This window comes from Cucumis sativus, chromosome 1 (genome assembly GCF_000004075.3).
Source record: "Cucumis sativus cultivar 9930 chromosome 1, Cucumber_9930_V3, whole genome shotgun sequence".
NCBI lineage: Eukaryota > Viridiplantae > Streptophyta > Magnoliopsida > Cucurbitales > Cucurbitaceae > Cucumis > Cucumis sativus.
This window is the reverse complement of record NC_026655.2, coordinates 15,792,194-15,817,163: the sequence shown is the minus strand read 5'-3', so window position 1 is coordinate 15,817,163 and position 24,970 is coordinate 15,792,194. Positions and strand designations below refer to the sequence as shown.

The following is a 24,970-nucleotide window of genomic DNA, read 5'->3' as shown; positions in this document are numbered from 1 at the left end:
TCTAATTTTCTTATTAAGCATCATTTTATTTTCTATTTAAAATGTTTTAAAATCCTTCAAATTTAAAATTTTGTATGTTTTAAAATAAAAACTTTTTTTTAATCATTTAGAAAATTTGTTTCTCATCTTACAATTTCTTTTTTATGTTTTTTAAACCTTCAAAATATTATATATGATTTCATAGAATTTTCTAGTCATTTTTTTCTAATAAAATTTTCTTCCATATAGTCTAATTGATAGAATAATCTCCACCTATTTTATGAGATCATTGTTTCAAATGTTGGAGTAATGAAAATAAAATAAAACGTTAGTTTTAAAATAAATTTAAGATTTGAAATTTAGCCACCATTTTCTAAGTGAGTGTTGTGGGTGCTAATACTTCTTCATATACAAATGACTGTCGAACTCAATTCTAGATTTATTTCGATGACCATTCATATTGTAAAAAAGATTGACGACAACTCTTATTTTCTTTTAAAACTATCACTTTTGAGAACATCGACAGCTCTGTATCGGATATGTGACAAACTACTACTTTTTGTATTAGTGTGTGATCACATAGTCATAGTTACTTGATTGTTTACATATAAGTACGGGATTGCATCAAAGAAAGTGTATTCATCATGGAATCATCAGTAATTGAAGAATATACTATATTGGAATGGGAGAACCTCAATCTAATAAAGAATTAATTCATATATTCATCATTGGAATCATCGGTACTTGTTATTACTTTACAGTATGTATTTTGATTGATTTAATTTTCCTATTAGAATTCATTGATGGTAATCATTTCCGCATTTGATTTTTGTACTTGGTAAATTTATATATGCATAAATTTATACATATACATTAGTTCATCAACACATTCAATTCAATAAATCATAAGTCCTCCTGATCCATCCTGAGCTTCACAAAAAATCTGTCTAGAGTTTATACCTAAGTGAAAACTTGTATGAAATTGTCATATATTCGTTCTTTATAGGCATGGATTCAAACTATCATATGAAGTAAACATTTGTTGCATGTTAGAGATAGTTCACACCGTCTAAAACATAGATGCATGCTTATAACTATTTCAACTCTTAACACACGTCAAACCACGACAGTTTTGAAGACCAAGATAGAGACTCGAGATTATTGCTCTCATTTGGATAAATTTTTCAAATAAACTCATTAAATGCAATATTGCATAGAGATTCCAGGAAGAATTAGAGACTGATGATAGTTTACATTACAACTATGAATATATTAGCTTAATACATTAGAAAATTGTTAGATATAGAGAGTCATTTTCAGACTTAGACAATTCTTCAACAATTCTCCAAGTTTGCAAGATCCTTAGAAAAATCCACAACTTTTGGGGGTTTGTGAGCAAGTATCTTCCTCAATAAATAAAAGATAAATAAAGAAAATAGGCTTGAAATAAATTGTTATAAATAATAATGAAATGTATAGAAACATTTTAAAATTTAAAGAAGTCTGCAAAATATAGTAAAATATATTAGTTGTAAACTTCTATTATTCATAGAAGTATATCATTGAATATAGGCTCTCAATCTTGTTCATTGTGATATATTTGAAATGCCTCTAAAATAAATCATCTTCAATTTTGCAACGGAAATACAAACATATTTTAATGAAACATTGCAGTGGCTAACTTTTTGATAATGAAAAATCATCTTCATATTTCATCTGGTTTTAAATGATTTTTTAAATTCTTTTTATGTTAGTTTTGGTTTGATTTTACTTTGTATTTGTATTTGTATATGAGTGTTGTTATGTATTTATATTATATGTATTAGTTGGTTGATATGATTAGTACATGATTTCTATTTTTAAAATTTTTGTCAGTTCATTGTAGTTATGGTTAAGTATATAATAAATTTTGTATTAAGTGTATCAATTGTATAAACCAGTAATGCATTGGTTTATACTTAATATATTAAGTATATGAATGATATAACTCATTATATCAACAATATATTAGTAAACTATATCAACGTATCAGTAAAGGAAATCATTATCAAGTATATCAATCAAGTTTACAAGTGCATATCACAAGTATATTGGTAGGACTTCAAGTATATCTAGCTAGTGTATTTATTCAATCGAGTATCGATGAAGAATACTAAGTGTATATGCAGTACATCACGTGTATTAAATGCATCACGGGTATCAAGTGTATCAAATTCATTTAGTGTACCAATGAAACATAAAAAATTTGTCAACGGTGTATCAAACATATCAATGAAGCATTTTAAGTGTATCAAATTAATCAAGTGTATCGGTAAAACATAACTAAAGGCCAAGTTTGTAATTTTCCATTTTCAAATCTAAGCTAGGTTTGAGTTTTACATTTTTGCAAAACCAAAAGCTACGTGCTAAAGGCCTAGTTTATTAAACCTATTATGATAAATGTGCAAGAAGCCCTAAAAATTATAGTTGGTGTATTTTAAATACATCGACAAACTAAGTTATCATACATCAAATAATAAACTAGAGTTTATCGAACATCATTCGGAAAATATTTGAAGTAACATTTCAAGGGCATTGACAATATATGAAAGTATCTACAATTACATATAACAACAATAATCAACATTTCAAATGTATCAACAATATATTACAACAATTTAGAATAATCAACATTCAATCGATAATTTATTATCAATAATTTATTTTGGAGAAAAGTTCATGTGTTACATTTCAAAGGTATCAGGTATATCTAGTGTTCATCAATAGAATATCAAGTGTTTCAATATCGAAAATTATTAGATTATAACTTCAAACTCAAAAGTTGAATATATGCAAACGATGTACAAGAGTGTAAGTCTACATCTTTTAAAACTTGGTAATTAAAAGAGAATTAATTTATTTAATTCCTTTCCTTTCGCTTTTGCTATGAGCCCCACCCAAATACATGAGAGAAACTTCAGAATTTCAATATAAAATAATAAATTAAGAATTTGAAGGCACATTACAAATCACACACAAACACAAGAAGGGATTAAAAGATCATATTATGCAAGCAAGTCCAGTCCATACGAACAAATTTCTTGCTTCTAAACGTGACACTAAAACATGCCTATAGTCATTGATAATTAATTGAATGTGATTTTACACTGCCATTTCCTATCGTATTAAATTGATTTTGGAGTGAAGGAAAGTAAGAAGAGTTTTTGGGCTCTTAGGAACACCATCAGCCAATGTAATGAAAACTTGAATCACTATCCTCAAACATCAACCCCAAACCAAAACGGTGGTAACAAAATTGAATTCATCCGCTGACCATATTATATTTCGGAAGTCCCAACCCAAGAAAACACAAAGGGCCCTAGCTATAAAGCTCGTAAAGAATGGAACCCACCTAAATAGCTAGCACTAGCACTAGCACGATAACACCATTGAAGAGACAAGAAAACTGATACCAAAATACAAGGAAGAAAGAACTCTTAAATTAAAAGTCCAAAATTAATTTACTCGGGAAGAATTTGCTCATTATCTGCATCAGCTTCCGTCTCAATTTGTGGCTTTGTTGGTCCAGCACCTGGTGCCTGTTTCTTCTTAATACCGCTAACTATGTCGTCAATTCTTAGCAGCATGCAGGAAGCTTCTATAGCTGTCTTAAAAGTTTGTGCCTTTACATTATACACATCCCAAATCTGAAAAAGCCAACAATAACAAAATTGCAAAATGTTAGATAAGTCTTAGAGAAAAACATTTAAATTCAATAATCAGAACAGCACGGTTATAGGAGGAGAAATAAAACTTGTAAACTCAAGCAGGTGCGGGATATCGGTTACACTACTCAAACTCAACAACATAAGAGAACAATGGTTACACCACTCAACATCATAGGTTGTGGAGTTCATATCAGATCTCTTTGGAGAGAGCATAGATTCTCAACCAAGATTGATGAAGTGACGGGACTCCCTATTTTTTACAATTTTCAAACATTGTGAATTGTGTTTCCATTTTCAGCCAAAGGACAAGAAAGCAATTATAACATTATTAAAGCTAACCTAGGCAGAGGTAATATTGCAGGCCACTGAATAGAAATCATACCTTGCGCTCTTTCATGTCAGTGATTTCGCCAGTATTTCCATCTATGCCTGTCCAGGCGTTTTCACCATTGGCATGCTATAAAAGTGGCAAAATATGGGGAAAATCAACAAATGATCATTCTAAAAAATGAAGTGTCAAGGCTTCAGCATATAGTGTCTTGCACAAATTCAATACCTTTCCTTGCAACGCTGTCATGGTTCGGATTACATTCACCCCACAATTCTGAGCCAAAGTTCGGGGTATGGCTTCAAAAGCTAAGGCAGCAGCTTCGTAAGGCCACTGTTATAATCACATATTCAAAAAATTGAAAGTTATCCTCAAAAAAACTAAGGCCACAGCACATATCATAGTTAACCAAGCAAATCATGGGTGTGTGATTTCGTGAAGTTATGGGCCAGAGCCCACTTGGTACAGGAGTAGGTCCATCTTAATCCACAACAAAAAATCACGACATTTTTCTGTTAGAAGGTTAGTAACCATATTATGGGTACTAAAAACTTAGATGATGAATATTCCACATTTCAAAAAAAATAAAGAACAAGATAACCCAAAAGGGATTAGAATTACCTTTTCTATGCCTTCAACAGAAGAACTCTTCTGCTTCAGCGTAGCAGATACAGTTAACTCGGTAGCACCACCCCCAGGAACAAGTTTTGGATTTTTTAATATGTTTCTTGCTACAGACATCGCATCCTGAATCAAGAAAACAATACACATGCTCAGTATGGGGAAAAAACATAAAAAAAATATCCTTCGAAACACTGTTATTATTAGATTACCTGCAAATTTCTTTCTACTTCATTCAAAAGATCTTTACTAGCACCTCTCAGAAGCACAGTACAAGCTTTTGGCTCCTTGCAATCCACTATAAAAGCAAAGAATTCATCCCCTATCTTCTTAACTTCAAATAATCCAGCACCAGTTCCAACATCTGATTCCTGCAACTCATCAGGTCTGTTCACAATTACAGCACCACAAGCCTTGGCTATTCTATTATTGTCAGTCTTCCTCAACCGCCTAATTGCACTGATACCAGCTCTACTCAGATAATGGCAAGCCAAATCACTGAGACCCTTCTCTGTGATAACCAGGTCAGGTTTGAATTTGATTATCTGTGCACAGATATTCTCAATGTATTCTTCTTCCATTTTCAGTAGGATTCCCCAATCTTCTTCTTTGACCAACTCAGCATTTGTCTGGTTTTCACCTTTTTTGTATTCTAGGGGGCAGTCAAGAAGAAGAATACGGGGATTGACAATCTTCCTTCTCATTTTTCCTGGGGCGACAACATCTTTGTTAAACATCACTCCTTTAAGAACCTTTGAATCTTCTAACTGACCACCTGGAACCTTCTCAACTTTTATGTACTTCTTGATATCTACTTCACGTACGCCTTGGCCAAGATCAACACCGACAATTGTAGTAGCATCAATTGCTAAATCCTGGAGGTTGAACAACGACATGGCTGAATGTATAAAATCTCAAATATTCCACTAGCAAAAACATTTTTTAATCTTCAATTCTATTAAAAAAGAAACCCATGAAATAAAAAATAAATAAACTAGAAAATTTATACAATCAACTTTTTAAAATGAAAAATCAATATTTCAGTGAGAGAAAAATGAAATAATACATAGGCATCTAGCAAAAAGAAAAAAGTCCACAAAAAGGAGCATCACTAAAGGAAGGTTTTCAATTTAGCAAAAAAAATACTTTAATATTTACGGAAAGACTTTGCCGATCCAAAGGAACATAGAACCTAGCAAGGGACCAAACAACGCTTGAATCCCTCAACACTCCACTAAAAAGTCTATCATGTCTCTCTCCACAAAGACCCCACAACGATGCACACACTCTAACTTGCCACAAAAAAACACCTCTACATTACAAATGGAGAAGGAATCCCTTGATCATCACAATTAGATCTTTAGAGTACAAATAAGATTTTAAATGCACATAGTCTATACACTATCCACAAATAACAGCCTAAATTTTCTTCAATATTCAACTCTTGAAAAAGAAAAAAGAAAAAAACCCTTGAAATAATTAAATTTAAATTCACTAGAAAACTTGGACTATCTGCAAATAAGATTATAACTTCTTGTAGGCTACACATGACTAGTATCTTCTGCAAATGAAAATAAATCAAGCAACGGGTCTACTAGACAAATCTCCTCCTAAAAACTTATAACATCAAAAATATAAAGACCTGGCATCCTTATAGGCCAAAAATATCTGAAAATAACCAAATTATCTATTTAAGTTGTCTTCTGCAACAACCTCCTAAAAATCTTGACACTGAATCTAAAGATCTGGCATCCTTAAAAGAAAGAGTGGATGAACCAATCAATCAATATTTCAACTAGTCTACAGCAACTAATCTACATAGCCATTATAGAGATGGATCATTTTCCAACTTCTAAAAATGATTCACATGTTAGATTGAAAATATACAAATAAATGAAATCATACAACAATGTCACAAGGCAATGAACTAAAATTCTTACAGCAATCAGATCTCCAAATTGACTAGTGAACTTGGTGCCTATGCAGCTTTTGACCAGCCCCAACATAGCAGTGCCTGTCACATGATAGTCATTAGTAGAGTAGAGATCTTTCCAATTATTGTAGTTTTTAATGGAATAAACCAGTAATTGTTTGAGAGGAAATATATTGAAGCATTTGGTTTAGCATCTGGTGTCTAAGTTAGTAGACATGAGTACATGATTATACTGAAGGCCATTTCACTCAACAAGTCAAAGGTAAGGGAATTCAAGTAACTTACGATCTTTCACATCGATGTCCATAGCTATTTTATCAAGCACAGCAAGTGCATCCTCTAGAGCTTTGTTATAGGCTGTAACAAAGGAAATGGATGTTTATAAGGATCACGTTATGATCAATATCCAAGATGAAATCACTGGCTAAAAAACAAAAATTACCCCGACAAATGACTGTTGGGTGATAATTTTTCTCAATGAAGGCCTCAGCAACATGGAGCATTTCACCAGCTTCAATGACAAGAATGAAAAATTAAATAGAGAGATTCAACTCAATGAGCCAGCGTATCATCACTAATGTACAGTTCAAATCATTAAGGGAGGGGGGAGAAAAAAAAAAAGAGAGCTTCCCACAGACATTCGAAAACAATCCCTCATACGAGAAAAAAAAAGTTTAAAACACCTCACTCAGAATAGATCAATGGTTAATTGTTGTTCATCCTCTGTTACAAAAATAAAGTATTACATACTGGTCCAACACATACCAAGCACAATAACTGATGTAGTTCCATCTCCTACTTCCTCGTCTTGTGTTCGGCTAAGTTCAATCATCGACTGTTAGCAGCAAAGGAGTCATGTCATGCCAGGTCAGTAAAGCACGAAACAGCAAAGGGGAAAAGAATGGAAATAACAGGCAAAAGCGCTAATGTGGTAAATATATAGAACAATAATAGAAAATTAGTAAGAAACAGAGAAAAAGAACATTGATAGAAAACATGCTTTTGCTGCTGGATGTGCAATATCCAATTCCCGGAGAATGGCATTTCCATCATTGGTAACAACGATCCCTGTTGAATCCAGAGAGAGAAGTCAGCAACTGACTCGCAGCAGAGCAAACAAAATTAACAAAACCATATTCGTTTGGAAAGTTTCAGAAGATGGGAAATCACTGGACTCTACTTGAAACAATTAAACAGTGACAAAATATTGTCACTTGCGACGGAAATACAAAAACAGATTCATGTAGTCATCGAAAAATTAAAAGAAAAGGGGGGGGGGGGGGGGGGGGGGGGGGAAACCTCCTTGAGCATCAAGTAACATCTTCAACATAGATCTTGGGCCCAACGTGGTACGAATAATATCAGCAACAGCCTGCAGGAGAAGTGGAAATGACATGAAATGGCAAGAACTTCAGATTAAAGTAAAGCGTAAGAAGTAAATAACACAAACCTTGGAAGCCTGGATGTTAGCATGGTGAACCTTGCTCCCAGACTCACGTTTTAGAGAATCTTCTGCTCAATTAAACAACATAGAAAACAGTTAGATAGAAAAAACAGAAAAGAAAAAGGAAGGAAGATGGATCGAACAGCCGAAATGTTGGGAAAAGAGGTGGTGAAATCAACACAATCCCATTTGATTTGAGATCTAAGAAACAGAAGAGGATATGATGCAGAGGAAAGAATGAGAGGGAAAGGAGATTAACTGAGAACGAGAACCGGAGCGTGCATGATGAGTGGCTTCGATGGAGTACGAACGTCGAAAACCCTGCGCCAAAACCCTAGAAAAAAAAGTTGAGAAAGAAGAAAGGTATGAAAGTTGCACTGAGAGTGTCCACAAGGCGGGATGGAGGCAAATTATGTACGAACCAAAATTTACGGTTCGGCAAAAACTGAAGTATATGGGTCAGATCAACCCAATCCGACTCATAATTGACGGGTTGGGTCGGGTTAGAGAACTGATTATGGTTTTTCTTTTTTTAAAATGTATTTAAAATGAGTTTTATGCCCTTTCTTTTCTTCAAATTGAGTTTTATGCCAACGGACCACTTCAAAATTGAACCTTAAATCAGCTGAATAAACCACCAACTACTTCTGAGCTCTAAGCACTGTTGCAACTCCAATTGAGAACATGAAATCAGCTAAATAAACCATAAAGAAAAACAAACCAAGAAGTGGGTATTCCTACAAAACAATCGAGATCCTGAACTCGTGAAGCGCAGAACTGTCGGCGGCGAGCTCAGAGCAGAGAGGGAGTCGGCGTGCCTCCTGTGGGTGAGGCTGAGAGTGAGGGGGAATCGGAGACTGGAGCCGATATTGGGAAGAAACGAAGATTGAGATGAGTCGCCGGCCGGCGTGTCGCGTGGGTAATGCTGAGAGTTTATGCGAGAGAGTTTTAGGTAATAATAAAAAATAATAATAATAATAATAAAATAATTGAGTTGGGTTTGATTGACCCGATCCTTCCATCAAACAACCGATACTTTTTTTCTTTTCTTTTGTGGCATTTCAACCCAAAATAAAATGTAACCCAACCAATCACAAATTTCTTTTGTAAGAATCTATCAAATTTTTAAAAAATTTAAATGTCTTCACTTTCTTTCATTTTTTTCCCTCTTTTATTTTCTTCCTTTCTTTTTCTTTCTTGAGAAAAAAATATCATTTTTGGTTTTAGGTTAAGTTTTCTTAATCCTTAAATCTTTTTAAAATATTACCATCATAGCTTTAATAAATATTCAAAACTATAGATTGAAATAAAACATGCAATTTTAAAGTCTAATTCAAAACAATGATTGGATGTTGGATATAAGAGTGAGCATTATGTACCAAAAAATCAAGTCTATCAACTAAGATCAAGTCAGTCAAGCTAGTGCTATATAAAGTGTATATACATCAATACATGCGGATAGGAATTGGAAATTCAACCCATGAATTTATAAATTTGTTTCTATATTATGGCTACTAAAAGTTAATATGTGTATATTATGCCTCTAACTAAAAAAATTCAGGTTACAATATTTGTTATATTTAAGTGCATTATATTTTTAAATAAATAATGTAATATTTATTATTTGCTAAATTGAAATTTCAAACCTAATTTAGATACAAAGTTTAATTATTTTGTCCAATAAAATAATCAAGTTAGTATGTTTTGAAACCTATTGTATATACAATCAACACTTTGTGATTTTGTTTGACATTTGTGACATATTAAACACACCATTCAAATTTTAGAAACTAAAATCTTAATCCAATATTTATATAAATATAAATGTTTTGTCTTATATTTAAATTAAGTAATATTATTACTAAAAAAACATATTAAGTAATACAATTAAATAATTGTAAAAGTTTCAAGTATATTAGAAAACAATGAGTAATCAGCCCTAACTTAGTGGAAATTGGTCATACCTTCCATTCACAAAATTGCACAAAAATGTTGTACTCAAGAAAAAAAATGGGACAAATATTTATTAAAGGTTTTGTAAATAAAAATCGTCAATAATAACAAATTTAACAAATATTTATAAATATAACATTTTTTTCACATTATATCGATAATGGACATTGATAATCACTAGTGATAAACTGTCATTGATAAATTTCACAATTTTACCATAATTTGCAAATATTTTAACTTATTTTGTTGTTTTTTCTTTTAAAAAAAAAAACCATTTTATAACATAAAATAATAGTTAAGACAGTTAATTTTTCTAAAATAATTATCAAATGTTAATATACTCCGTCTCATATATATGTGTGTGTGACAAAAGTTAAAATCAAATAATTTTTTTAAACTGAATTTAAGTTTAGTTTAAATATTTTTTCAAAAATTAATATGAATATATTGAATAAAAAATGGATGGTCAAAATAATAGGAAAAACAAAAACAAAAACAAAGTAAGTGGAAAAAAAAAAAAAAAGAAGGAGCACTTGGCCTATAAAGAATAAGGATCCAAACTGTTGATGTACAAGGCGACACCAATAAGTTCAAATGACATTCAACTACAACCCTAGAGGACTCTTTTTTACATTAATAAGTATTTGTTCAGTCTACTCAAGTCCAAACCATTAGAACAAGTATCCCCCTCCAAATAATTTCTCTAATCGGATAGTGCATTAGATATTTATCTAAACCAGTATGTTGTTGGACGAATTCAACACATTAGCTCCAAGACGTTGATTTTTAACCAAAAAAGTAAATTTTGTAACTGAAAGAAGCTTCAGGTCCAACCAATCCGTATAACTTACTTTGATAGGTAGTATTATTGAACTAGACAAAACAACGAGCAATAAAAAACTAAACTACAAAGACAAGTAAGGTTATTCACACCATACAAGTGTGTGGTGAGCTAATGCAAAAAGTTTAGCTACGATATGTCAAATTTTAACAAGTATACAAATGAAACCTAACCATGCATTGTTAGGGAATAATTCCAAAAGCATCTGTTGGTTAAAATAAATTTTACCTCAACCAATGACTCTCTTCCACCTGTAATATAATGGTTATAATTCACTATTATTTTTCTATTTATTTCATTCCTAAAATAGGGATTTGTGTATAAAATGTTGCCATGTATACTCAATAATATATGAGAATACCGAGAAGGGTTTTCTCTAAAATATCAATATTCTCCGGTACCTTATTTTACATGTCCTCTAGTTGCATCTTCCTAATCGTCCACCATAAGAATCAATCCATTATTCTCCGCCAAAAGGAGATTTTAGTAAATAACCAAATATAACACTTGGGCTAAGGGTCAAGTTGGTAATTTTTCTTACATCTCCCCCCCCGGGGAGCCCAGGTATCATATACGCCCCCAAAATAAAGAGCTTTGAATACTAGAAGAAAAGCACCTATACCTAACAAAATTAAGTGAATACCCAAAATGGTAGTCATTTTATTTCTATCTTTCCACACATAACCGAAGAATGGAAAAGATTCTTCAAGGGTCTCGGGTCCCAGAAGTGCATGATAAATACCGCCAAAACCCAATATTGCATAGAATTTTACTTGAAGTACTCCAAACATAAAGTAAATAATTTTGTCCCCACTAGGACTTACCCCTAACCTAGAGTAGCTAAGGGAAAGTAAAATTATTCCGTTGTTCATCCATAGGCTTCTCTAGTATGAAATGGGCCACTTCAAATAGATTAATTGTTGTGATCCAAAATACGATTAATCCAACAAGAGCTTCATGATTCCCATTGGTTTATCACATAAGTTGATAAGTCAAGCACATTTTCGACCCAACACAATGAAACACCAATAAGTTTGAAGAGTCAATACCAACCATTGCGTCAAAGAACTATTTTCGATACTAATATAGAATGTCATGGTAAATATACTTAAATGTAAATGTATATATCTAAGTAATTTTAAACGAATGAAGGGACACATGCTTCTTGCTCCTATGTGACTTCACCCTTGACTTTGGTATCAAAGAAAATGATGCAAATGCATTTGCTTGGTCTTAGGCTTAACGAAGTGTTAGATGAAAACAAGTTTAAATTAATATTACAAACATGTAAATAAATTGAATAATTGAAAAAAAAAAAAAAAACAAAATAAGATTAATAAAACCAATTAATTATCAAACCCTATCTTAAACAAGGATTAACATCTAACTTATAATTTTCTAAAATTAAACATTTTAGTTTACAAGTATTTGTAAAGTTGTTACCTGTCTTTTCTTCTTCTTTATAACCTTTAGAAATGCAAAATATTTAAAAAACAGATCATTGTAAAATATATATATGTTTAGCAAAAATATTTACATTTCACATAAAACTTAACTGAAATGAATTAAGTCGTCTCAAAAGTTTGTCAATTTTTTCTATTTTTAAAAATTGATTTTTTTTTGAAATATAACAAATAGGAAAAATATTTACACGGTATGAATCAATTTTAAAAACAAAAATAGTCTCATGACCAACAATGTAAAATACCAAATTACATCGATCAACACGTGATCAATCGACCACATGGCGCGATACACGTTCGTGTAGATTTTGATACACGATTCCGAGCATACTATGTCCCAAGATGAAATAATTATGTTTTTAATTCATTTGATCTCGAACATACAATGCACTGAGATAAAAGTGTATATCTATACGATCATGTACTTCGTTTTAAACAATGACTTTCAAATTTAAATGATCGTGTAGATCATGATACACGATCTTGGACCTCAGTTGCATCGAAATGGTCTGAGATGAAAGAACTACGTGTTTATTTGATTCGATCTCGGATATATATTGTCTAGAGATGTCCAAAATGTAAAAAAGCCTTAAGTTATTCAATCTCATACCTTAATTACACTTTAGATGACCCAAGATTAATAAATTGGAATGGTGTATATGGAACTTATGAACAAATGATGAAACATTATGAACTTTTATTTTATTTTATTATACAAATAGTAAATATTTTAGATTTTTTTTTGTTACCGTTGTGTAAATTATTATGGAAAACTTATTATATATATATATCTACATAATTCTCATATCAATATAAATGAAAATGAAAAAGTTTAAATTATAGTTTATGTTTTTTTAATAAAAGGAAAAATGATGTCTTATTAGTATTATTATTATTATTGTTAAATAAAGAAAAGGTAATGGATGAATGAGTTATTTAGGTTTACTCATAAACGATCAATGCGGCCATTCGAGGCAGACCAAACACAAAGCATATTAATTACATAAAAATGGTGGCGGTGCGAAAGGGAAATTTTTTAATACCAAAGTGAAAATAATAATAATAAGGAGAAAATAATGCGAATTATACACGTCGGCTAACGGTGATATCCACGTCATCCCTCTTGAAGGTATCAGCTATGGCAGAAGTACGGAAAACTGAAACTACTAACAAACGCAAAAACGAAGCCATCTGCCGGGAAATGCCAAACCCTGCAAAGGAACACGAAGCCTAAGACGAAAATACCAGCTGAAACCTTCGAGCTTCAACAAAGGAACTGACAAGAAACCGAATCCATCGTTCCCAATTTTCGTTTTTATGTTAAAGAATTTGGGGCTTTAATTGGAAAGATTAGTTCACCGGTGGGTATGGCGTTGTTGCGCAAATTGTTCTTCCGGAAACCCCCGATGGCCTTCTCGAGATCTGTGAAAGAGTTTATGGTACTGTCTTTTTCTCTTCCTTTTGTTTTTGTTTTTTCTTTATGGTTTGATTCGTTTGCCTCCTCTTTTATTATGGAATCATGCATAAATTCCAATTCTCGATTGTTTGTCTTGATGTGCACTGATGGTGTTTATGCTACATCAGCTTATCTTTTGTTAATTCCGTGGTGTAAATTCGGATTTTAGTACAAATGGGGGAGAGGAATGGAAATAGAATGTTGTTTCGAGATTCTGTATCTTTCACAGTCTTCAATTCTCGTGCAATCAAGTTAAATAAGCTAGATGACAGAGAAGGCTTTAAACTCGTTCTTACAGGAAACGTGTCACTGCAACAGTGCATAAGTAATTGATAATTTAGAATCATTTATTGGGTGATTCTTTGCAATGTTGCCCGTTTTTTATTCGTCTTGTTTTATATGGTGCAACCTTCATTCTTGAATATAAGCACTCTAGGATCATGGTTCTATCCTCTTAACTCTACTTTTTTCTACAGAACTTGAAATCGAACTTCTAAATGAGTTTTATCTTCCGCAGGGCATTTTCATATTAGATTCTGATTTGAGACTAGTTATTACATGCTGGCTGACATGTATCTGTAATATTTATTGCAGTTTTTGATTGCTGTTTTACCACGGATGCTTGGAAGGAAGAGAACTATGAAGTTTACTTGGGTGGAATAGTTGCTCAACTCCGAGAACATTTAGCAGATGCATCATTCTTGGTATTCAATTTTAGGAGATTAGAGATGCAGAGTCAGATGGGTGATATCTTATCTAAGTATGATATGACCATAATGGACTACCCTCAGCAGTACGAGGGCTGCCCAGTTCTGACGATGGAAGTGGTTCACCATTTTTTAAGATCATGTGAGAGTTGGCTTTCCCTTGGGCAGAATAATGTTTTGCTAATGCATTGTGAACGTGGTGGTTGGCCAGTTTTAGCTTTCATGCTTTCAGCTCTCTTGATTTATAGAAAACAATATAGTGGCGAACAAAGAACATTGGACATGGTTTATAGGCAGGCACCTCGTGAGCTTTTGCATTTTTTGTCTCCTATGAATCCGATTCCATCTCAATTAAGGTATCTGCAATATGTTGCGAGGAGGAATGTAGCCTTAGAATGGCCTCCTATGGACAGAGCTCTCACTTTGGATTGTATCATTTTGAGGTTTATTCCAAATTTTGATGGGGAGGGTGGTTGCCGTCCAATATTTCGAATATATGGACAAGATCCTCTGCTGGTCAGTGATCGAACTCCTAAAGTTCTTTATTCAACTCCAAAAAGAAGCAAAAATGTCCGAGCTTTCAAACAGGTGATGTGATTCCTTAATTTGTATTTATCAGAATCACAAGTCGACTAAAAACATACCTCATATGATTGTTTCCAGAAACATGATTTTTTCAAGTGATAAAAAGTTGAGATTCTTAAGATATTGTTTTGTTTGGCCAATTTGAGCATAGCTAAGCATTCAAAGTATCTCCATTTTTTCTAAGTGGTCATATGCTTGCATTCCCCACACATTCTGCAGTTTTCTAAAGAAAAAAGTAAATTATTTTCTTCTCATAGCATCTATAGCTGGTCAAGTAGGAAAGTTTGGGATTTGTTGTCTGTAAACTGGAGCCAGGAATGGACAGCATGTATAGGGGATTCAAACCTAATTCTGAAGTGCAAACATGGTAGCAATTACTTTCAACATGATAATAAACAAAACATTATGTGCAGTGATCATAAGCAACTAGGTTTTTTTCTCTTCCGGAATTTATAATTCTACTTGTATTAAATGGTTTTGGATGCTCACCACGTTATATCAGACATCATTTACTGATAGGAGGTAACTTTGGGGTGCTCCATGGTTCTTTCTTCATTGTAAACGAGCTTTTTAGTGAATCAAATTAGATGTGGTCTGCAATTTATGATTTAATTTATAAAGAGATTCATTTCCTGTACTTTTCCTATGCTTCGAACTCTTGGCCTGGTCAAAAGTAAAGCTGGCTGATTGTGTAAAAACACTTAAAATCTATGATGTTTACCATATAGTCAACCTTTTGTACCCTGTTGCAGGCAGAGTCTGAACTGGTTAAGATTGATGTTAATTGTCATATTCAAGGTGATGTTGTTCTTGAGTGCATCACCTTGCATGACGACATGGAATTTGAAGAGATGATGTTCAGAGCAATGTTTAATACTGCTTTTATTCGCTCTAATATTTTAATTCTCAACCGTGAAGAGATTGATACATTGTGGAATGCTAAAGATAAATTTCCAAAAGACTTCCGAGCAGAGGTATGCCTGTTTTCCCTGACATGATTATCTAGTACTAATTCTGTTACTTATTTTCTTTGATCATCAATTTAATGCAGATTCTTTTCTCTGAGATGGATGCTGGAACTCGTACTGTTGCAAATGATGTACTTTGCATTGAGGAAGAAGGTCTCCCCATGGAAGCATTTGCTAAAGTGCAAGAGATCTTTAGTCATGTGGATTGGTTAGATCCCAAGGCAGATGTTGCCCTTAGTGTGCTCCATCAGATGAATGCCTTAAACATAGCCCAAGAGAAGCCAGACAATAATTCTCTTTGGAGTACGCAAGTTAGTTCTTTACTTCAGAGTGCAAGTCCCAGAAAACTTCCACAGAAGTTCACATTGGAGAACAGAAGTAAATTCCTAGAGAAGGAAGGATCTAGTCCAACCTCTAAATTTTCTCCGGATGCTGCTAAAACCGAACAAAACAATGAATCTAATTCAGTATTCCAACGGGTGCCTCAATCTCCAGACCCTTTTCCACTCACCTTCGACATGTTGCAAGATTCCCCAATCTCAGATAGAAGTGATAGGACCTCATACAGTGCTTCGGTTGGAAGCCACTCATTTATTGATTCTGAAGGAGAAATAGATGTTTCTCATCTGAAAACTGCATCTTCATCTTTTCGGGATGCAACATTGGATGTTTCTCTAGCACCTGAATCTCCTCAGACTAAAAATTTATATACAGAGACAACCATACCACCACCTCCTCCTCTCCCACAACTTTCCACTGATATTTATGCTGCAAATTCTCTACCTCCTCCTCACTCTACTTCAACTGAATCACTACTTCAGTCTAATAACTTTTCAACTCTACAACCAAATAGAGCTTCACTCACTGAGGAAATAGAAATCTATTCAAAGGATCAAAATCAGTTATCAGCCATCATCCCTCCCGTGTCTGTAACCTCTACAATTAGTTCCTCAGTACAGTCTTCTCCACCACCTCCTCCACCACCTCCTTCAACACCTCCTTTGAAGGATACCATAGCTGTTAGAGTTAAAGCTTCTTTGACAACACCCTCTTTTCCTTCTACATTAGCTTCTCATCCTACAATTGCATCCTCCGTTCCTCAACCACCACCTCCTCCTCCTCCTTCCACATCCACTGTAACTCATAAAATTTCATCTCCAATCCCTTCACCTCCACCACCACCGCCTACTCCTTCTCCTCCTCCTCCTCCTCCAATAGTCATTACAAATCCTAAAATCTCCTCTCCAGTGCCTCCACCACCACCTCCTCTCCCTATGACTTCCAAACAGGTTGAAAGTACAACAACATCCCCATCTATTCCTCCTCCACCACCACCACCTATTCCTATGACATCCAGGCAGGTTGGAAGTACTTCAACATCTTCGCCTGTTCCTCCACCAGCACCACCTCTTCCATCTAGACAGGTTGGAAGTACTTCAACATCTTCGCCTGTTCCTCCACCACCACCACCTCTTCCATCCAGACAGGTTGGAAGTACTTCAACATCTTCACATGTTCCCCCTCCTCCACCACCGCCTGCTTCCACCAAAGGCTCCCCTTCATCTGTTCCTTCTGCTCCCCCTCCTCCTACCCTTTCTGGGAGAGGGCCTTCAAAATCAGGTGAACTGTCTGGTTCTCTTCTTGGAAATGGTTCATCTACGTCTTCCTCTCCTGTGCCACCAAGTGGTTCTCCATTAGGTATAAAGGGACGGACTTTGTCACGCACCATAAGTTCAAGAACACATATAACCAAGAAATTGAAGCCACTGCATTGGTTAAAGTTATCTAAAGCAGTGCAAGGAAGCTTATGGGCTGAAGCCCAAAAAACTGGTGAAGCTGCCAGGTATTCCAACTCTCAATTCTAGCAAAGTCTTGAAACAAGTCAGTGCTTTTGGGCCAATCAAGTTAATATCTTTTGCAGGGCACCGGAGATTGACATGTCAGAGCTTGAAAGTCTTTTCTCAGCGGCAGTTCCTGCTCCTGATCAGCTCCAAAAGTCGAGTGGACGCGGTTCAGTTGGCAATAAGCCTGAGAAAGTACAACTGGTAATTAAGTTCATCTAACAGTTAATTCTGGGCATCCTCTACTTAGAACCATTACCATTCTTATGAGACTTTTGATATGCCATTTTTGTTAGTTGTTATCATGTTATTTCCTGTAGGTTATGAATTAAATTCATCTAATAGTTGATTCTGGGCATCCTCTACTTTAGAATCCCCGCCATTCTTGTGATACTTTTGATACAACAGTTTTGTTACGTGTTATCATGTCATTTCCTGTAGGTTATGGATTAAGTTAATCTAATAGTTGATTCTGGGCATTCTGTACTTTAGAACCCTCCATTCTTGTGATACTTTTGATACAATAGTTTTTTAGTTATCATGTCATTTTTTGTAGGTTATGAATTATTGCTATATAAAGAACTATTAGAACAGAGGGATGAATCTGGTGAGTGAATGACTATGCATCATTTGAAGGACATCCTGAAATTATATAACAAATGGTTTGAAGGATGCTATAAAAACACTAAGAAATTATTTGACAACACATCATTTGAGGGATGAATTTGATGAATGAAATTCATCTGTTATTGTGTGATGAATTATTTTCAATTTCCTTCTAAATATATGTATATTATTTCAAATGGTCATTTCAGTCGCTTTTCCTAATCAGTAGTTTGTTGCTGACAGTCACTGTTGTAAAATGCAAATGTCAGCTTGATTATCATTGCTTTCTGCTTTTCTCCTAGTTATAGTTAATATCAATCTTTTTGGGGATTCCTTAACATGTTTGATTACCTGCTACTTGCACAGATTGATCACAGACGTGCTTACAATTGTGAAATTATGCTTTCAAAGGTCAAGGTGCCTTTGCATGATTTAATGGTAAGATGGTTTATCTCTGTATATCTTTCAATGAAGCTGAGAAAAAAAAATGCTTCAACTATCCAGTCATCATTGCTACTTGTCATGGTACTAAAGGAATGATTCACGGCAAAACCATGGAAGCCTTATCTCTCCATTGAAGTTTGCATTGTTCTTGCAATCTCAATTTGATTAGATTTTAAGATCTGTCTTATATTGTTAGGTAGTTTCAGGTTAAAGTTGACAAAACAAAATGAAAAATTTCTTTAGTGTATAAAGAACAGTAGGTATAGGGTCAAAATGTTTGCTTATAACCATGATAGAGATGTTAATTCTATGCATCATTTTGTTTCTTTTATAGTTTGAATTGTAGTGTAGCTCTTTTTCTAATGTTTGATGTTTTTAGTGAAAGATGATTTATTTCTTTGCGCTCTTCAATAAAAGATAATTTACGTTTTAAACGAATGCAGCTAATTAATATTGATATTTTGTGTGTAATGCACACTCAAATTTGTTGGTAATTTATTCTTACTCATTAACCTTTAATAACTTGCCTTCTTGGGTAATGGTGGCAGAGTTCTGTGCTTGACCTTGAAGATTCAGCTTTGGATATCGATCAGGTCGAGAATCTTATTAAGTTTTGTCCGACAAAGGAGGAAATGGATTTACTTAAGGTCAGTAAATTTCCAAAATTGATAATCCTTGTAAACTTGAAAGGCCTTACCTCCTCTCTTGGTGGAGGCACTATAGGCCTTGTTAATGCTAATAATTTAAGTACTTCTAAGTTTCTGATAAATGCAAGTCGTAAGGCAAATGATGGATAACTAATGTTGGTTTGTTCATGGGCAGGGGTACACTGGAGAAAAGGAGAAGCTCGGTAAATGTGAACAGGTTCTTAACCAAACTTTTTCCATTTCTTTAGTGAGCTTTTAGTTGCTGCTAATTATGGATGACATGTATATCATATGTTTATAAAACTGATACATGAAGATATATCATTGCTTTTTTACCACATCTGATGTAATTTTTTTTACTGCTCAGAAGGTAAGCACATACAAATTGCCTTAAGATAATTTCTTAACTCTCCAATGACAGTAGTACAAAAGCAATGACAAGAATGAGGTTTTTCTCAAAGATGAGAATCTAATTATGTACTTCAAGATATCCTGAAAAGAACAAAAAAAATCTTTAATTATGTATAAGCCCTAGTTTATTATAACGTTGTGATCTGAAAACTTTTGAGCAATATGTGAAATATTAAAGTTGGCTTAATAATGTTTTCCCTGCAAATTAGTTGGAAATTTAACTGTTCAATTTGATTAAATTAATTCAAGACATATTCAGTTAGTTGGAAATTAGTTTATTTTTTAGTTCAATTGGACCTTTTTGCTTCAGTTGCTTTGTTGTTATCCTTGTGTCACTCTTACATCATTGTAGTAGATATATTCGGTTCAAATGTTTATATATTGACACTTGAAAACTTGTATTGCATTTCCATCTTTCTTGAAAACTTGTATTGCATTTCCATCTTTCTTGAAAACTTGTATTGCATTTCCATCTTTCTATTCCTATCTACGGTCTCTCATTTTAGTTCAAACTGCATTGCTTATCAAATTTTGAAAGTTACATTCTTCTCCTGTTTTTATTTTCTTTTTCTTATTTTTTTAATTAAAAAAACAGTTTGGATTTTTGAATTTAGAACTGACAAAGGGTATAATATTTTTTTCTCGCAGTTCTTCTTAGAGTTGATGCAAGTACCTCGTGCTGAATCTAAGCTTCGAGTTTTCTCATTCAAAATACAGTTCAGCTCTCAGGTTCATCGCCTTACCTGCCACAGGCGTACATATACAAATATACATGGAGATAATTTGTTAAATAACCAGTTGATTCAATAGCATAAGCTGAAGAGTTACAGTAAACTTAATTATATCAACACATCACTTGTGGGCTTGAAAGTTGTAGAAGGTCTTGGTGGAAATCAATATTAATTGAGGAAATGATATTAAATGGATTTGAATACAGGACCCTCTACTCCAATAGCATGTTAAATCACCACCCAAGGCCAGGCTGAAAGTGTAAACTGATGGGTTTCGGTGAATTTAGTTATATCATTACTTTAGCATAATCATTGACCAACCCTCTTTAATTGTTATTGCAGGTTGCGGACCTCAAAAAAAGCTTGAATTTTGTTAACTCTGCTGCAGAAGAGGTAATTTCTGCCCATGATTCTATGACATGGATTTGGAATCTCTTATATCTTTTTAAATACTCTTATTTCAGATAAAAAGTTCAGTGAAGTTGAAGAGAATCATGCAGACAATACTATCTCTTGGAAATGCCTTAAACCAGGGAACAGCAAGGGGTTAGTTGATGTTGCATCTATAATTTCTCTGAATTCAGTCAATTGCAGCAATTCATTTACCATCATGAAGACAGTACATGAATTTATCAGAATATTTTGAATTTCTTGTTTTATAATCATAAAATATTTGACTTCCAGAAGAACCTTGTTTCTTAATCTTAACTCCTTTTCTTCTTTTGCTTCCTATAAACTTCTTTCAAAATAATATCTTTAATTTGTGTGTTACATTAGGTTGAGTTTGCTCTCTTTCCCTTCTCCCTCCCTCTCTTGTGGAAAGATTATCACTTTCATCCTAACTAAAATATCTCTTTTGTAATAGTCTCATTGACTTCATCTACTCATGGTTGTTGTCTCTTCTTAGGCTCTGCTATAGGATTTAGGCTGGATAGCCTTCTTAAACTGACAGAAACTCGTGCACGAAACAACAAGATGACACTAATGCATTATCTTTGCAAGGTGCAACTTGTTTTATCTATTTCCTTGTGAGCATGATCTATATTTTGTTGGTTTACAACTTTATATTGACTATCACCTGTCGAAGCGTATAACACTATACAGAATTTTAAGTATTGTCTACTAACAATATGTATCTTACTTTCTTACCTCATTTTCTTGTCTTTGTAAAAGTTGCTGTGACACTCTTACTGTCTTACTACACACATTAGAAACTTTCTACTATTGTAAAGTATCTCACTTTTTAACTTCATTTTCTCGTATTTGTAGAAGTTGCTGTGACACTCTTACTGTCTTACAAAATATACATTAGAAACTGTCTGCTATTGTTATATATATCACTTTTGAACCTCATTTTCTTGTCTTTGTAAAAGTTGCTGTGACACTTTACTGTCTTACTAAATACACACATTATAAACTGCCTGCTATTGTTATCTATCTCACTTTTTAAGTAGGAAGATAACTTGTGGCCAGAAATGAGAGAGAGAGATGGGAAAAGAAAAGACTGAAGAAAGGAAAGAAAAAGATGATTTCAATGGACATAGACACCTTCTGTAAAACAATAAAAATGGACAATAACAGCCCCAAAAATCAGGAACAGAGGGGCGTGAGATCAGTTGAGAGATGGTTGTCGGAATTCAAAACTATGGTGATGCCTGAAAATTTCAAATTTACCATTGGTAGTCAAAATTCATAGCTGGTTATAAACTGAGGAAGACAATAAAATAGTTTAAATGGTTTCATGTCGTCGACCTCACGCTGAATTTCTTGGTTCTTACTTTAGAACCAGTAGATGGATATTGGAGAGAAATAGGCCTCTTGTGTGCTAAAACTTCCTTGCATTAAGTATAGTAGTGTATTTCTGGTCTATTTTCTTTATCTTCATCTCAAGTTTAGGTACTCTGTTTTCTTTGAACGGTGCAGTGTGGTCTTCTAAAACTATTTTTCTGAGTTTATTATTTATTGATAAGTGTAGATACTTGCTGACAAACTGCCAGAAGTTTTGGATTTTTCTAAAGATCTTGCAAACTTGGAGCCTGCATCAAAGGTATTATCTCTTTTAGTTGGGTTTGGAGTTGTATGTGTATGTGTGCGGAGGTTGCTTCGTGGACTGAGACAGGCTCGGTTTCTCCCCAGGTACAATTGAAGGTTTTGGCAGAGGAGATGCAAGCAATTAGCAAAGGGTTGGAGAAAGTTGTTCAAGAATTGTCTACATCTGAAAATGATGGCCCAATATCCAATAATTTCAGAATGGTATTAAAGCTTACTGATTTAGCGTACACATTTCCCCCACTGTGAAGCTAATATTCATAGTTGTAAACTATCAGCGTCTCTTATTTTCTTGGGATTTAGGGAAATGGTCTTTAATGAGTTTATATGAAGAATTTATCCAAATGAGAGTAACTTTCTGAAGTCTCATTTCTCTTGGTTTTCTTTATAATGCAACATGGCCTCGTATTCACTTTTATAGGTGGTTTTGGCTAAGTTTTGTTCATCTTTTAATTTTCTTTGATATTCTCTTTCTTTGCTGTGCATATATCTTAATTGATCAAACTGTATCCTCAAAGCCCCAAGCCCTAGTCGTAGTTTTCTAATGTGACAAACTGAATCCTTTTCATCTATTTTCTTCTTTTGAAAATAATTCTGCCTATATGACATAGATTTGCACGTACTCTTAGTTGTCTGGTTTAATAAAAAAACAATCACATACTAGAAAAATATAAATTGCCAAAACCCAAAGATTTATATTCCTTGAGCTGGAAGCTTCCGCTGTCATTTGGCAATAATTTGTGTTTTAGAAATAATATTTACTGGTGCTCTTTTGACTTCATTTCCCTCCTCCCCCTCTGTTGATTCAGGTTCTAAAGGAGTTCCTTCGTTTTGCTGAAGCTGAAGTGCGAACTTTAGCTTCTCTGTACTCTACTGTGGTAGGTGCTGCTTCTCTTGGCATGTATGACTTTGAGCCTTTAGTTGGATTAGGTTATTACTTATGTGGAATTTGATAAATTGCAGGGTAGAAATGTAGATTCTTTGATTCTTTATTTCGGTGAAGATCCAGCTCGCTGCCCCTTTGAACAAGGTATTTGTTCACTATGAGTAAAATAACAAGTATAGGGGTTGTTAACCGGGCGACGGTGAACAGCATTAGCAAGTAGCAACAATTTGAACTCCTTTCAGTATCATTGTTGAACTAACTTTTTACCCCTAAATCATACTGCAGTTATGTCAACCTTATGCAACTTCGTGAGAATGTTTAACCGAGCCCATGAGGAAAACTGCAAGCAGATTGAGCTTGAAATGAAGAAAGCAACTGAAGGTGAAAAATCAAAGACGGGGCACTTGCACAAGAGGACAAGGACCAAACAGTTGTCAAACTCCCAGATCGAGATTGGCAATGTCAAGTAAGATAGCTTGTCGTGTTCCTTCAAGTAAGCCCTCTGAGATCTACAGACATCCAACAAAAGCAATAAGCTTTTAGTGCAAAGATTATCTACTTGTTGATGTTGAGAGAGGAGTGTACCACATACCACATAATGACAACTTAATTTGCCTTCATGAGGTAACATTCTTAACCCGGTTCCATGGAGCTTTCGTCTATCAACGTCCCACTTCATTCTCTCAATGTAGTTACCACATATTAATTCATATCCTTATGTTGCTGGCAGATCAAGTTGTTCAATGTGCTCAACAGGTTGCTTGAATCGAAATTGAACATATTCTTTTGTGTACATAATTGTAGCAAAATAATACAGGGGATAGAAGAAAGTCACCTTTCAAGTTTGCTCTATAATTTGAAGGTCCCCTGGTATTCTTTTGTATGGGAAATTTTTCATCCAAATGTGTATTTAGCTTTACCATTTAAAGAAAATTTTGTTGTGTTAATCTTATTTTCTCCATAGTTTCTTCCCAAAATTTTTCTCATGGCTGATCGTTCATTTCATTTTGTTTACACATATTTGGTCCACTGACCAAATTTACTTTGTATATTCTCACTCCCCCACCCATTTTAAGCATAACCTATATTTCTTTATTCCACACCTTTGCTAACATATTAACGATTGAAAAGTTGGAGGATGTAGAAAAGGGTTAAGTACTGAATAGTTAAAGGATGTAAAAGCTTTTCATTCTCTTTAAATGTTTTCTTTGTTGGTTTCTAATTCACTTTTAGATTCATGTTCGCCATCGTTCACACAACTAAATGGTCGTTGTATTTGAAGAATTAAAATTTTAATTGAACTTATTAGTAGATCTTTATTTTGATATTGTCAAAGTTAGTTCAATCGAAATGGTATAGCTTGATTTCAA

General features: G+C 33.8%; 2 protein-coding genes across 7 annotated transcripts; one reads left to right on the top strand and one right to left on the bottom strand.

Moving 5' to 3' along the window:
- Nucleotides 1-3,072: 3,072 nt before the first annotated feature.
- On the bottom strand, nt 3,073-8,435 carry LOC101221476 (T-complex protein 1 subunit gamma). The gene is made up of 13 exons (XM_031888836.1): nt 8,272-8,435; nt 8,019-8,080; nt 7,868-7,940; nt 7,569-7,636; nt 7,334-7,403; nt 7,011-7,079; nt 6,854-6,925; nt 6,576-6,649; nt 4,848-5,510; nt 4,636-4,761; nt 4,243-4,347; nt 4,069-4,143; nt 3,073-3,665 (listed from the first exon to the last, which is right to left on the bottom strand). Exons 1-13 carry the CDS (start codon nt 8,294-8,296, stop codon nt 3,480-3,482), a joined length of 1,668 nt encoding a protein of 555 aa, XP_031744696.1. The 5' UTR covers nt 8,297-8,435; the 3' UTR covers nt 3,073-3,479.
- A 5,449-nt stretch (nt 8,436-13,884) lies between these two features.
- Nucleotides 13,885-24,577, top strand: LOC101221713 (formin-like protein 13). Of its 6 annotated transcripts, XR_004216419.1 has the most exons (19): nt 13,885-14,050; nt 14,320-15,020; nt 15,770-15,991; nt 16,069-17,346; nt 17,410-17,828; nt 17,907-18,030; nt 18,799-18,870; nt 19,425-19,523; nt 19,699-19,740; nt 20,583-20,663; nt 21,008-21,058; nt 21,130-21,211; nt 21,573-21,667; nt 22,641-22,712; nt 22,802-22,918; nt 23,524-23,592; nt 23,678-23,744; nt 23,886-24,224; nt 24,331-24,577. XR_004216419.1 is itself a non-coding variant. In XM_031885004.1 (17 exons), the coding sequence occupies exons 1-17, from the start codon at nt 13,900-13,902 to the stop codon at nt 24,068-24,070; spliced, it is 3,990 nt and encodes a 1,329-aa protein (XP_031740864.1). In that variant the 5' UTR covers nt 13,885-13,899; the 3' UTR covers nt 24,071-24,572. The 6 variants fall into 6 exon arrangements, 1 of the variants encoding a protein (XP_031740864.1); XR_004216416.1 differs by having other exon boundaries at nt 16,069-17,828; XR_004216423.1 differs by having other exon boundaries at nt 14,050-14,168; nt 16,069-17,828.
- The last annotated feature ends 393 nt before the right edge of the window (nt 24,578-24,970 follow it).